General features: G+C 40.0%; 1 protein-coding gene across 1 annotated transcript in view; it reads right to left on the minus strand.

Annotated features, from left to right (window-relative positions):
* Positions 1-13,840, minus strand: part of LOC109301100 — an 81,477-nt gene that overhangs the window by 45,251 nt on the left and 22,386 nt on the right. Inside the window, exons 3-5 of the mRNA XM_019522023.1 lie at positions 7,110-7,189; positions 6,127-6,237; positions 5,359-5,460 (exon numbers count right to left, since the gene is read on the minus strand). Coding sequence (XP_019377568.1) covers positions 5,359-5,460; positions 6,127-6,237; positions 7,110-7,189 — 293 coding nt within the window. The remainder of the gene's footprint in view (positions 1-5,358; positions 5,461-6,126; positions 6,238-7,109; positions 7,190-13,840) is intronic.

Consider the following 13,840-nt stretch of genomic DNA (forward strand, 5'->3'; position numbering starts at 1 on the left):
AGTCAGGGCACAGCTGGAGTACTATGTCCAGTTCTGGGTGCCGCACTTCAGGTGGATAGCATCAAGAGGGTCCAGAGAAGGGCCACTCACATGATCGGGGGCAGCAGGGAAGGCCCTATGAACAGAGGCTAAGGGACCTGGTCCTGTTCAGCCTCCCCAAGAGAAGACTGAGAGGGGATCCAGTGGCAGTCAATAAACTTACCGGGGGGACCAGAGGGGAATGGTGAGACGCTGTTCCCCCGAGTGCCTCCCAGAGCAACAAGGAATAAACCACAATCTGATTCACAGTAGGTTCAGGTTAGATATCAGGAGGCACTACTTCACAGTTAGGGCAGCCAGGATCTGGAACCAGCTTCCAAGGGAAGTGGTGCTGGCTTCTACCTTAGGGGTCTTTAAAAGGAGACTTGATTACTAACTAGCTAGGGTCATATGAGCTTAACTTAGTGGGGGTCATATGAGCCCAGTTTTCATTCCTGCCCATGGCAGGGGGTGAGATTTGATGATCTGCTCAAGTCCCCTCCAACTATACATCTATGAATCTATGAACTACTCTTCGACTGTTTTTCCTCAGTGGTGGTACTCTCCATTTTTCATAATTTTATCTATAAAAAAATATAGCTTATGGGTATGTGCAGACATTAGACTTAGAGCAACTTAACCCTGCTTAGCTTAACTGGGGTTAGGTCAACCTGAAAGTTGATCTGTACAAACATTCAGGGAAGTTGGAGTGGACAAAAAAAATGGCTGGCTCTATCCAACTTAGTTCACCTGAGGAAGTGCTCTAAGTTATATTTGGCATAGGTTAGCCTGATCTATCAAATGTCTGCACACATTTGGAGTAAAGTCCTATGGATAGGGAAGCCTAGCCACTTGCCCCAGCCCTGAGGCTGTGCTCTTCCTACTCCTTTCCTCCCTGATTGGACTACTTTTAGCCTCCCAATCTCCCTCTATCCTGGACAAACACGCTGCTCCCCTGCCAGAAACACCGACCCTCCTCCTGGACCCCGCAGCCCCCTCCCCAATTCCACCAACTCCCCTTGCCTGGATTTGCCAAACTCCCCTGAGGACATACTACCCCCTTCCCCCAATCCTGTCTGCCCCTTCCCCCACCCCAACTTACTTAGATTGTATTTCTGGTGTGGCTCCCAGCATTGGCAGATATCTGCTCAAACAGGACCCAATCTATGATTGTACAGCTGAAAGTAAGCCATGGAATTGTAGAATTGGGTCGTGGGAACATCTGTATGCACCTTATATTATCATAATCTATATAATTATAGATTTCCATTCAGTGGCCTGGTTTTTGAAGTGACATAAAGCCTCTCTGGTTTGTATGGGGCCTTAACATTTATTAGGGTAATAATCTTGGGATGCTGGATAGCTCTTTGCTGTCCTCTGTTCAGATCTGGCCACATTAGAAGGTGTCAAAATTACCATCACTCTGAAGTTGACATTGGAATGCTCAGTTTTTGGCAGCATGCACCAAGATTTTTATGTTCTGTGCATCAACAAGCAACATTTTCCTACCAAATTTTATATGTAGAGCAAATCATACTCAGGACATACACAAAACTGAGTGGAAAAAGAGGAGAAAGATTATTCTCCTCCTGCTCGCCCCCATCAAAATATACTTATGTTTAGTAGAAGTACACTCTGTTGGGAACCAGTAGGCCATGAATTCTAGGGCTACTTGTACTTAGAACAAAGTCTACACAGCCTGGGAATAGATTCCATGCCATCTCCTATCTACTATCCTGCTTTGAAAGTGTCCTGAACCAGCTGCTTAAAAGAAATGTGTTTGAATGCTGCCATAAACATGTATTGGATAATGTTCCCATAGGGCAGGTTTTTTCCACACTACATGTAATCTGGCTTATATTCTGAAGTGTCAGAGTATATAACACTTCCAAAACCTTTGAAAATGTTGTAAGTACTCTAATCTGTATAGCCTTCTTTTCCAAGAAGTATCCAGACATTTCCTGAAAACTGCTAAGTCCTTGCATTTAAATGTACCTTGTGCCAATGAATTCCGTAGCCACACATGCATTTTGTGGAAAATGTATTTCCTTTTACTGGTTTAAATTTTCTTATTTTTAGTTAATTGGATGGTGTCTTCTTTTTTTTCTACTTGGAGAAAAGATGTCTTATCTACCCCTTCTGTACCATTTTGATTTCTATTTTTAGTATATGCTGCATTTTTACCTCCTCTATAAATAACTAGTTCAAAGCTTTTAAACCTTTTTTCATATGCATATTTTTTCAGACCTTTAGTAATTCTTGTCACTTATCTTTGAACCACTTCCTTTGTGAGTATGCATATATATACATGTGACATTAATTCAAGGACTATTTATGCAATTTATTTAAATAGATATTGTGACGGGGGCCAATCCATCTCGGGGCTGGGATCTTACGTTGGCCCACCCACCTGTCTAAGTAGGGCAGTCTGCATAGTCTCTCCTGCTACGACTTTGCTTTTTCCCAAACTGCTGTATAAATACAGGAGGCTGTCCATTTTAATGCCCCAATGCCAGGGGGTGCTGTACACAACTCCTACCTCCCCTCATCATGTGCCATATCTCATAGATGGCATCCAGTTTATTACTACAGCTCTGGCCTGAGGCCGGGCCAAACTCAGTTCATTGTTAGGCCTCTCTCACACTGCCTTGTTCTGAGCCTCACTCATACTGCTCCTCTCACTGAGGCTTCAACCACTCTGGCCTCCCTCACCAGGCCTCCTACACACTGCCCCTCACTGGGCCACATACACCCTGATCTGCTCCCTTGAGCAGCTCTTGTAGGCCATCAGGCTTGTCTTTCATTCCTTGGCTGGCCATGGTGCAGCCTTTCAGGCCTTTTCCATGACCCTCATCGTAGAAGTGACCAGTTAATTTACAAAACTGGGCTGATTCTGCCCCTAGCCCCTCATTGGGTGACTTTCTACATTCAGGTACTCTGGGAAAGAAGAGGGGGTTTGGCCCATGTGCTGTCCTTCTGGCCATCCTTCAGCCCTACTCTACACTATGTTTACATATAGTCTTTCAGGTTGTGATGACGTCCCCTACTCTGTGCAGGCCCAACATACAATACTGCCCCCACTCTATCCAAGCCATACCTCTGTCCCCTCCCTGGGGTCTATGGGATCTTTCACCCCTGTGGGGCTCAGGTCCCTGAAGGTTTGCCTGGTCCCCATGCCTGTCCCTAAGCCTGGGTAACCCACCAGGATATGGGGGCTGGGGTTTTGAGGTGCCCCACCTCACCTTTCACTGGGGAGGTAACTGACCTGGCATTTTTGGAGGACTGTCCCACCACAGACAGCTCCCCCAGTCCGCCCTTCCCTGGCAGGGTGCAGTTTTCAGTCATACCCAGGGCGAGGAGCCTCCTGCCATCCACATAGCTCCTGCCCTTACCTCCAAGATGTTACAAGCAGCAGCTCAGCTGGATATTGCCTGCTTGGATGCTAGCAGCAAACTGCTGGCCCAGCCCTGTGGGCTTGAACCTAAAATGGCTGCCTCATCAGGGCTGGCCTGCACCTGCAAGCTACCTGTTCTAAACCTTAAAGTGGCACGCACCCAAAAGTGCCCTGTCAAAGATATATAGAAAATATTAAAATCATCTGAAAAGGTCATAACACAGTTATCTTATTTTCTGCATATTTATGTGAACTGTAAAAATGTATTTGTGACCATCTATTTGAACCAATTTTTCACTCTTTCTAATGGCTTAGTAAATTAAACAGAAAACAACCCTGTTTATTCATTTTCCAAAATAATTTTCCACAAGTAAAATTTTATTCACAATTAAAAAAATGGTAATTAGAGTTGTTTGATTATTCCTGGACATGACTTTTCGTCTTGACCCAGAACTTGGAAAACTAAGAATCATCCAATCAGGAATCAGCAATAATATAGTGTGCTTTAACTGAGTTATATGACACTGCATAAACCATTAATACTCAATGTAAAAATCATGACCAATAATTTGTGAGAGTGCCTGGGTAGTAATATGTTTGTATAAACAAGTCAACCAGTCATTGGATATTTTTGAGTAATGAAGACAATAGAAACAAGTCTGTTTGCAGATAATCCACAAACAATAAAAGAGATTTAAAAGTTAAATGAATTCATCACTGCAAATAAATCACCCAGCTCTGTCCCTTTTGAGCAATGATCTGAGAAGAGACCTGAAACCGCATGGTCTTGCAGCCTTCATTTTATATAAAGAGAGCTGTAATCCAATACCCAAGAAAGGTCACCAGTCTTTTTGCTGTCAGATACTAGTTGTGTCCTGGCAGGGGTAACAAAATACATCCAAATAAATGGGACATCATCAGGGCCTACTGTACCAGGAATATTGATTTAGTACTTACAGTTGATCTCATTGGATCTTACCCTCACCTTACACTTGGGGGTGGGGTCACATGGGTGCTAAGGCATAAGGTTGACAGCCCTGAGGTTTGAGGGCATAGCAGAAACACTTACAGCATGGCCCTGTTAGATTCCAACAAGTCTAAATACTTTGTCACAAGGATATAAGAAGGAAGGAAGGACTTTATACTTACTGGTTCTGGTGTGCAAGTCAGGTCAAGCAGTACTTGATGCAGATTTTATACCATATTTAGTTTTTTCCCCTGATTCTGAAACCATCCAGTGGTCAGTCTGGCCCCTCATACACCTTAAATTCTGTTGGTTGGTAACAGTTCTACAGGGATACTATTATGGCCGAAGTTGCCTATAATCTGAGGCTAAGAGGGCTACACTTCTTGTGGTTTTCTTGTGAAACTATCACTGAAAGCTTCAAGCACAGGTCCTAGATCATGTTTGGGTCCCAGATCACTCTTAGCAGGTGTAAGTGACTAACCACCAGCTAGCAGCAATGCAGTGGAGAACACATCTCCACACCCCCACAATTCTTTTCATATTGCATGACACATTTGTTCACTATTCTACATGTAACCTGGGCCAGTTGAGCATATCACTGATAGTTTCATTTTGAAGCCGTTGGCTACTACTTTTTGTTAAGAGTATTGGCACTATGAACTTTTTTAGGATTAATGCACACAGATTGCATCTACATGAGATGCTGACCATGCAGTAGCTTGTTACTACTGTACAGTAGCATTGAATCATGGTTCATGCAGTGCGACGTTACTGCATAATAACGAACTACTGAACAGTCAGTGTCATCTAAAAGCCATTCGGTTACTGTGCAGTCATTTATAACTTGTTTAGACAAGTACTAAATGACAGGTCAGTAATGACTGCGTGGTCAGCATCTCATGTAGATGCGGCCACTGTGCTTCCTAGCTGAAATCCTGTTTCTTCTAATAAGACAATCAGCTGGTTTGGCAGAAAGTACCTGGGTTTCTTCCTTGGGGCTGTTTTCACCATTCTGCTGAAACTGCATTGATTTCATTCCTTCAGGTTTTTGAGAATCAATCATCTGTAAGGATTTAATGCCCTAAAAGCAAATAAATAAGTAAGTAAGTAAATAAATAAATAAATAAATAAATAAAATCAAAAGGGGTGGAGGGTCACAAATAGTGCTCATATCTATGAAGCTCTCCGGACATACTTCACATACAACTCTGATTCTTCAAGACCTTTATGAATCTAAATCATGCAGCTTAGAGAAAACTGCATAACTTAGATTGATTCCACCCTGGGCTTTTTGAATGTCTGTACCTATCCTAGACAACTCTGCAGGGAATAAAGGCACCTAAGCCCCACACTTTGACCCACTGCACAATCTGCTTGGGTCACTGCTCTAATAAAAAAGGGGAAAAGAAAGCTCCATGACTTCCAAATTCCATGGTGAGTGGTTGGGCAGAGCCTTGGCTCTATTCCCCTCACCATAAAGCACTAGAAAAAAGACAGTAAGTATTTTTCCTCCTGGAGTTTCCCAAGGCTACTCCAAGGGCAGCACTGCTACATCTTTACATAGGATTTTAAGTTAGGTCCAAGTTTGCCCTGAATTTCTAAGTCTGTCTCTAAGAAAGGAACCGTCCTGTTACTTGGTATCTCTGGATCCTAAAGTTCATCATGGGAAATCACTCAAAGCATTGGGGGAATCAGAATAATTGTTCTATTATGAAATAATAGCTCTATTTCATTAGAAATAGCTTACCATTTCTATTGCATCAACTCTTTGTCTCAGGGAAATAGCCTCCGCAATAGAAAAATCTTTTTTGGGATCCTTGGCTTCTGGAGTGGATGTTGATGGTTTCAATTCATCAGTCTAATGGGCAAAAATATTTGGTAGCCATTATTTCCCTGTTATAAAAAATGAAGGCCAATCAACTGGGATGTAGGAAGCCATGCTATTCTTGTGAAAAGATGGCTGCATCAACCCCAAAGTTCAACTTTATTACCAACCCTAAGCAGAGATATGCACTCAGAAGCTTTCAAAGTGGGAACAGAGATTTTAATGGGTGTGAATCTCACAGCCTCTAACAGAGAATACAGGGCTTCTATTTTGATATTCAGAGTTCAACTGTGTTTTATTACCTTTGGAAGCAACTGTATCAGAGTATATTTTCCCACAGGCACAAGGTCAATGACTTTCTAGTAGTTCCAGTAAAAGGGAACTTTCTAGTAGTTCCAGTATATATTGCATATATACACCCCTTATACTGTATATTAATAATAAAACCCCCACAATCCTTTTTGTCATGTTAACTCAAAGACATGCATGTTCCCTCCTTTTTCTTTCATAGAACCCTAAAGCTGATAGGGAGGAGGCAGGCCTTTGGGTCTTCATACCATTATCTAGAAACCAATGGAAAGTAAAAACAACAACAAAAAGAATAAATAAAGCAACGAATTAAGCAGCATCTTCTGAAAATGGCTTCAAAATATATGCATGCAATTATCTCAGGGCCTGATTTTTTCCTATAATATGAGGCAATGCTATTAACATTATTGATTTTGTTCATGCTTTACCCTGATCATAGTGAGACCTAAGAACTGATGAGGGCTATTTTTACAAAGAGTGATCCAGGCCTTTCCCCTCATCTAAGTACATTAATATTTCTCACCAACTTATATCTGTTGTGCAGCTCTATTCCCAAGAGCAAATCTAAGCATGGAAAGACCATGTATTCATTATACCTGCTGGTTCAAGAGTTTGGATTTCCCTCTGCTGTTTGCTTCCACATCTTTCTGTTCAGCTGCAATGTTGCTAAGAGGGGCTGTTTTATATAAAAGAGGAAAAATACATAATATGCTTCAAATATTTATCATAAAATTGGATGTTATATGAGAAATGTTCTTAGAAAGTCATAAAGGATGGGCATAAAAACTTGAAATGATTTAAGTTTTTCAGTCTTTATATGTTAGAACAATATGAGGTAGAGCAGAGAGAACAACTTAATGTGTTCCAAGTGTCTGCATCCAAAGAGGTTGGTTTTATAATTCTATATGCATATGCATAACAGAGATTGTATCTATTTCCTTTCATCCACGTGGAAATTCCTCCTGAAATACACTGACAATCCAATACATCTGAAATTTAGTAAGTAAATATTCACAGAGTAAAAAAATATAATTCCAAAAATAATTTTAAAATAGGCTTTGCTACAAATTACACTGATTGATTGTCTGGATCCTAATGGAATATAATTAGATACAGCACAAACCCAGATTAGTTAAACAACAAGACAGGGTGTGAGAGACAGAAAGGCCTTAAAAGCAGCAGATGAGGATTGGAGAAAACCTATTGACTTAGGAAATGTCATTCATGAAGGTGGTCTGACAGTGGAGTCAGGAAATAGTTGTCAGTTATCCCCCTACCTAATTATTGAATACACATGAATCACTGTACTATCTATGGCCTTGATTCAGAAAAGATTAACTTCTAAATATACATGTCCCAGATATCCTGCTGACCACTGTACATAAGCAAAACATGCTCCCACTCTGGATTGTTTATGACTGGTACATCATGGGAGAGCTAGCCTGGTTGGGTAGCCCATCTGCAGAGCAGACTTGGGATAGAAAGCACCTTAACAATTTATATGAGGCACCATGGTAGCATTTTCAAACCAGAAGGGTTTCTGTTTGTGCCTTTTCACCAATTTTGTTTTGCTTTGTTTTAAACTCAAATCCAAACACAAATTGAAAAACTATGTTTTCAGGTATGTGTTTTTACTGCAAAAAGTTCAAGTTTTCTATGGACACATTTTTTTTTACAGAGGAAACAACTGTACATCAAGATGAGCAAGACAAAACAGGCAGAAATCAAAGAATTTTTTCACTGGATGTGGAACAATAGGTGTGTTTACTTAGAGACAAAGTAAATAGGCATGTGCAGGGAACAATTTACCTATTGCTCTCTCTAACAGTAGTCATCCATCTAGCCCAATTAGGGGGCACTTATCATTGTGGTGTCTGAAAGGCTTCAGCTGCTACCTTTAGATAGTACCACAATCAAATATGGGTAAGATTTTCAACTGTTCTCCCTCAGACAAAAAAGTACCCTCCTCTCACCTTAGTGGCTCACATATCTCCAATTGGTGATTCCCCTGGAACTCAGTTTAATTATGTGCAGGCAGCAATGGCTTTCTCTTGCTGAAGCAGTGGCATTAGTGTGACATGAGTAGGGTATTTTTCTATTGTTAGCAGCTGATCTCTAATAAGATGATCAACCACAGATTTTTAAAGAAGGTTAATCATGGAATTTTTATGGCTAGCGGAGAAGTTATATGCTTTGGTTCACGTTGATATCAGAGCACTATACTTATTGGTGGAGTAAGTAAATATATTGATATCCATGACTGACATTCATGGAGTTTCACCTGTATGCACTCTAATTCCTGATTTGGATAACATGCCTATATAACATATCACTTAAGCGTGTGCTCAGCTTTAAGTCTGATATACTGCTAAAGACTCACCACATTTTATGCTGTGAGCAAGAGTACTACTTAGCAGCTGGTCTTTTTAGCAGGTTTTTAACAAGAGGTTTTAACGCCTTTTTGCCAGTCAGAGGTGAAGTATTCTCGGGTCACTACACAGAAGATTCCAATTGTGGATTTAGTATTCCCCACATACTGTGATCCCCCATTGCAAAGACAAGAAGAGTTGATAATGTCAAAAATACATATGGAAAATTTAATTCTTTTGTACAAGATATTTCTAATATGCCATATTAGGCAATGATTCCAGAAGACATTTAAGCCTGATTTTTTAACAACCCCAATATTATACTTGATATCATCTACCCATTTGCTCTAAGTCAAATATGTTCTTAAAACCTCCCTGAACCAGTGAATTAGTGAATTGGGAAATGGAGATATATATATATGTGTGTGTGTGTGTGTGTGTGTGTGTGTGTGTATATATATGAAATGGAAATGTGTGTGTGTGTGTTTATATATATATCTATATGAAATGGAAATATATATGTGTGTATGTGTGTGTATGCATAGGAAACAAAAAACTTTTGGAACGTAGGAACTAGTTCTATGGTGCTTGGAAATCCCCTGTTATTTGAAGGTAAATGTACCTATTTAAGTATCAAGGGCAGCAGGGTTTCATCTGGGAATGTCACCTTGCATATGTGTAAAAGGATAAGGGTACAGTGAGATAAGAAAGCACAATAAGCCCAAATGTATCACAAACTCACAATTTTTTTTCCATATTAAAAGGAAAATTCTCCTTGCAAGATCCCCTTTCCAATAGATTGATCTCATTTATCTTTTTTCCCAACCTTTTACATAAGTATTCAAGCACCACCAATCTACTCCGCTAAAGTGTGCAGACAGATATACAAAGCCTGAAAGACAGAAATGGATCAAATCATAGTTCTAGTAGGCCACAGCAGGGGAGAAGGTAAATGTGGATCCCTCCTGCCTCCTGTTCCCTTTCATCCTCCCTGCAGGTGCCATTGTTATTGCTGGGAATTAATACAGAGAGTTACAAGAGATTTGAAAATAATAATTCAGACAGAAAAGAAAAAGAAAGAAAAAAGAAGTAATATCATTCTCCCTTGCTCACGGCAATTTTATAGACAACTTATTATATTACATCCATTGTGTGATTTACAGGGACTTCTCCTTTTATCTAGCCAGCCATCAGGATCAAAACAGTAATAAAGCTCTGTTGACAAGTGCCACAAAGCTGACTTTGTTCTAAGAGTCCATCTTGAATTTCTGCTTGGTCATAGAGAGCAAATAAATACAATGAGGATCTCCTGGGGCAGAATTACTGTTCACTTTAGCTATGTTAAAAGGCTGGTGCTATTTAGACCCTTGAAATGATTCAGAAGAACTAATGAAACCCATTCCTTTCTAAAGTATTTCCACATGGCTGCCTTTACCAGGAAACTAAAAATGTGCTGTAGCTGAAGAAATGAGAATGAAAGTATGTTTTCATCTTGTGAATTTTCAAGCCTCTGTAAGTTGGAGGGTGAACAACTATTTACATTATGCTTGTGGATTTTCTGAAAACTCATAGCAGCTTCATGTAAATGGTTCAGATCTGAGTCTGATCAGTTTAATGTGTTCAGGTTGCTAAAACCTGCTGTATGTGTTAAGCTCTTTCGGTGTCCTAGGGCCAGTACAGTGATCACATGGAATTAAAACTGGTAAAGAAAGACGAGGAATTACTTTCTCCCCTTTTCTTGTAACCAGTCATTGTGATGGGATATGAAAAGATAATAGGATTGATCCTGCTTTCACATCAATGTAAATCACATTCAAGTCAATGGCCTAGTGGCAAACAGCAGGCACTCTAGTTTTATGATGGGAGGCTCATGTCCAGTGGCCTTAGGTTGACACAAGTGAAAACAGAATGAGGCCTATCTTGCTTAACAACTCTTGACATATATGTGAGTAGAGAAAACTGCATTAGTTGGAAAGTGTATCATATCTTTTATGTGAGTGCAAGCTGTTTTACAATGAAATTGGAGGGCAAGTTCTGAGGAAAGCAAATTCCTTGCCAGTATACATAGTCATTGCATGAAGATTTAATGCCACGCATCTTCCTGATAGTTTATGAGTGTTCTGAAATTCATGATGTATCTCTTTATGACAGTTTCTAACTTAAGGGACATACTATATTTAAGAATACAATTCTGAGTAAATTTTCACTCTCTTCTCTGCTTGTTCAGTAATTTATATCAGTGCAAAGTTGGTCTTAAATAGTACTGTTCTGATTTAATAGTGTGACCAGGCAAAAATGACCACACACGGTATGGGACAGTAGAGGTTCATTTGTGTAAGTACCAGTGAGTTTTTGTGAGGTATTATTTCATCTGCATACATTTTTTGCTGACATATACCTGGTTTGAATTTCACACCAGAAGACTAGAATGGGCCTGATTCTGATTTCAGTTAAGTCAGTGTAAATCTGAAGCATCTCCCAAGAGATCAGTTAAGTTACACCAGCACAAGATCAATATAAATAAGTACAGCATATGCCCTGGTGACTTTAAGATATTACACAATGTGACCTTGTAACTTAGAATAGTCTGACATAACCTAAACCAAAGCCATCAGCATTCTTTTCATGGCAATCCTCTGAATACAGGCAGATTTCCTACTATACTGATTTTCTCAACTGCTTTGGAGAGACCCCAAGAGAAGCCTCCGAGTGACCTTGTTCCACAGTCTTACTGCCAATGAAAATGATCTGTCAGTCATCTGCAATTGCAATGCATTGGATACAGGCGAGAGATCCAGGTCTGTGCCTATGGGGTACTGTTAGTCAGCATATTAGGGCAATTTAAGCCAAACTTTTTACTTGTGTGTTGAATCACTTCTTTTTATTTTTATGATAGTAGCACCTGGATTCTCTGAGTAGCCATAAAATCCCAAATTAGGTGTCAACAGGAGAATAATTAACTTCTTTTTCCAACCCTGTAATCAACATGAATCATGATATTGCTTCCTAACTGGAGTCTATTGTTGGGTAATGCATAGTCAGCAGACCATAGGGCTAGCTTCTCACCCCTTAAAATACATTGGGATTATATTGTTGTTTACTTATAGTTTGGCTTAAATGTTGGTGCAGATAGCACCCAAACCTCTTACAGCCACATGCTGCAACCTCTCAGTACTGGTTAAGGCTCCCAGCCTTTCCCTTATGGCAAATTTTCAAGCCTGGGTGCCTAAAGTTAAGCGCCTACATAAAAGCCTATGGAGAGGTCACATTAGGCACTGTGAGTGTTCAGTGCTATGAGAAATAAGTAATACTTTTATTTAGGTTTTAAAATATAGAATTAAGTGCCTAGTGACATTAGGCACTGAGGTTTATGCATGTCTCTAGTGATCATTGTACCTTTTCTGAAATGTAAGATAAATTTATTCATCCACTAGATGGCACTGTGCCGAATGAAAAGTACAACTAAACCTGCTGCAGTCAAACAGCAAAGGTATTAAAAATCTGTACAGCCTTAATGACTATACTGGCCAGGACATGACACATCAAACTGAGTGAGGAATAAAATCTTTTTTTCAGATTTTTTTATGGAAAGTGCTTTTATATGTTAACCAATCACATCTGAGCCATGAGCTTGTACATACAATTATCCTTTTTTTTGCATTTGCTCTAAGCCTTTTGAAGCAGACTAAAAAGTGCTTTAAATATATCTCCCACTGACATAAAATGCTCTGTCTGCTCAGCATTCCAGAACAGAGAAATATCTAAGAAGACCATATATTTTACTGATTTTCCTGAAATCCTTTCTGTCTTTGGTCTCCTTATGTATATAATGTATATAATGTTACTACATCTGTTCCTCAGTCTAATAAATGTAAAGTTTTTATAAATCATTACTGCTTATGCTGTTATTTTCATCAAGCGATCTCAAAGCACTCAAAAAATGAAGGCAAGCATCATTTGAGTCATTATGCAGATTTTAAAAATTGAGATACAGAGTGGTTAAAAGACTTACAAAAGAACATGGGGTACATCTGCAAGAAACTAATTAGCTGTGCAGCCTATGTGGAGATGCTGCCCTGGCTGGCTGGGGCATGAGAGTGCTTCAGTGTGGGGGGTGCCTGCCGGCTAGCCTCTCATTGAAGCCCTGTTGTGCCCCAGTTAGCCTTTCTGCAGCAGGTTGAGCTGGAGGGAGCAGCCCTGGGCTGGTAGGGTGACCTCTGGACCCCTCTGTCAGCTGGGGCTTCTCCTCCATGGCTCAACATGCTGTGCGTCCAGGTCTACGTGCGCCCGGGAGCAATAAATTCCTGTGCGATAAGCACACCAGAGTTTATTCAAGCATATTAATCTATACATGTAGACACGCCCACAGTGAATCAGTAGCAGAAACCACAAATAGAGTTCATGACTCTTGGTTTCTAGTCTCATACTGGACACTGCTGCCTATTTCTTATGTATGTGTTCAGGTGGCAGATGCCATGGCATGAAAGCAGTTATACAAATTAATCTGGTATCAATTTTAATTAATCTAAGGAAAAGTTATAATTTTAGCCCCTTTTCCATTACCCTTTGGTATCATCCCTATTGCTGAAGTGAAGTTTTTCAAGTATCTATTGTGAAGTGAAGTTTTTCAAGTATGACATCACTCTAGAATACACACACATCTATATCTATACCTATATAAAATTTATATATGTATACTCATTGATGTGGAATTTTCTGTGAAAATATTATCAGAAAACACATTTATCTCCCAAAGCTCTCTATGTTATTTTTTCTATGTAAATGGTGAGGACACATTAATAACTGAAAATGGCATTTCAATAATCACACAACACATTTTTCCTGTTATACTTGTTGGTATCTAATGAGCTCTTAGCTCAATTTAGCGCCTTCAGGATTTGTGTTTGGGTCCCGGGGGAGGCTCACCTGGGCCTAGAGTGAGTGAGGATTTAGTTAGG

The sequence above is a fragment of the Gavialis gangeticus genome, unplaced genomic scaffold, assembly GCF_001723915.1.
Source record: "Gavialis gangeticus isolate Ggan-Ray unplaced genomic scaffold, GavGan_comp1, whole genome shotgun sequence".
Taxonomy (NCBI): domain Eukaryota; kingdom Metazoa; phylum Chordata; order Crocodylia; family Gavialidae; genus Gavialis; species Gavialis gangeticus.